The sequence below is a fragment of the Loa loa genome (genome assembly GCF_000183805.2).
Source record: "Loa loa unplaced genomic scaffold supercont3.502, whole genome shotgun sequence".
Classification (NCBI taxonomy): Eukaryota; Metazoa; Nematoda; class Chromadorea; order Rhabditida; family Onchocercidae; genus Loa; species Loa loa.
In genome coordinates, this window is record NW_018108682.1 from 20,591 (window position 1) to 21,889 (window position 1,299).

The 1,299-nt window shown below is 39.6% G+C and overlaps 1 protein-coding gene across 1 annotated transcript in view; it reads left to right on the top strand.

The window, feature by feature from the left end:
* Positions 1-1,299, top strand: part of LOAG_18762 (Cnot4-prov protein) — a 6,986-nt gene extending 5,687 nt beyond the window's left edge. The window contains exon 15 of the mRNA XM_020451424.1: positions 391-1,299. Coding sequence (XP_020304794.1) covers positions 391-611 — 221 coding nt within the window. The 3' untranslated portion in view covers positions 612-1,299. The remainder of the gene's footprint in view (positions 1-390) is intronic.

Here is a 1,299-nt window from a genome sequence, read left to right on the forward strand (position 1 = left end):
CAAACTCAGATGGCTCGAGTCGGTAATTTCGTGAATCCACCCAGTAATTTGGTCTTCAATCCAGCACAGCCACAACGATGCCCTTCCTTCAGCAGTAACACACAGTTTCACTCAAACGTTTCTCTGGCTGCAGCAAACCAAATTGATGGTACCAAGCTTCACGAATGGCAGGAAGGTTTCCGGGCGCTGTTACCGAATGTAAATGTTCGTTTTGTATCGGATCTTAGTACTGCAGGTTTGTAACTTCTGCATTTGCAAGAGCACGTACACTTTTTAGGGTCAGTTTCATGTATAAAACATTTTGGATGTTTATCAATACTGCATGTGAATGGATTTGCTTTAGCGGGAAAGTGGTGTTTTAGGTTTAAAGCCTAGATATAGTTGTTACAGGTTATCCCCCTAGTCGGACATCACCTATGGAAATGCAACGCACCACCAATCAATTTTCGTCAACCTTAAATTATGATCAAACGATGCCGATGTCGGCGCAACTCCTGAATCCAATGGCATCACCCGCCCCGCCACCAGTACCAACTATAAATTCCTACCCTCATTCATCACAACAGTGGATGATGCCTCCACCCGGTTTTTCGTACGTTTCCAAGCGATGAAATAAAGTGAATCTAGTTGTATTCTAGCTGTCGCTTATGATTTGTATCCCTGTGGAGAAATTTCTTTTTCTATTCTTTCCTCTGATTACTTGATTGTTTTCCGTATCAAATTCTATGAATTTTTTGTGCTTCATCAAGATTTTGAAAGTGTCATGTGCAGCACCTACTAAATTTCAAAGTGCTCTTTGAAACAAATGAGGCTCTAAATTGCTCTTTTTCGATTGGGAGTGTAGTGCATAATGTACATCTTTTTATCCTAAAAAGTTTGGAGCTCTGTGTTATCTGTCTCGTTACTAAAATTGTGGCCATCCACTAGTTTTTCTTGCCACTGTTTAAATATTACTATTTGTATGGTAGTATGTTGGTTCACCAACGGAAATTTCCTTATTTTTCAGAGGACTCGTGATTTCCTGTACTGTGATAAAGTTCCTGTTGTGCAAAATATAAAAGAAATCAAATTTAGTGTGCTCAAGTGCTTGTAATTTGTCCGCCTCCTCAGAGCAAGCATCGTTTTATTCTTACTGGCAGTGCTGTAATGTATAACATTATTCTTCCAGCTCCTGTCTCGCTTGGATGATGTAGTGAGCAGGCTACATTATTCCTGAACAATCTGTATTCCAGAGTGTTTTATTGTTAGTAAAGTCTTCAACATTCACTGTTGTTTTTCTTTCTCCGCATCGTAATTTTT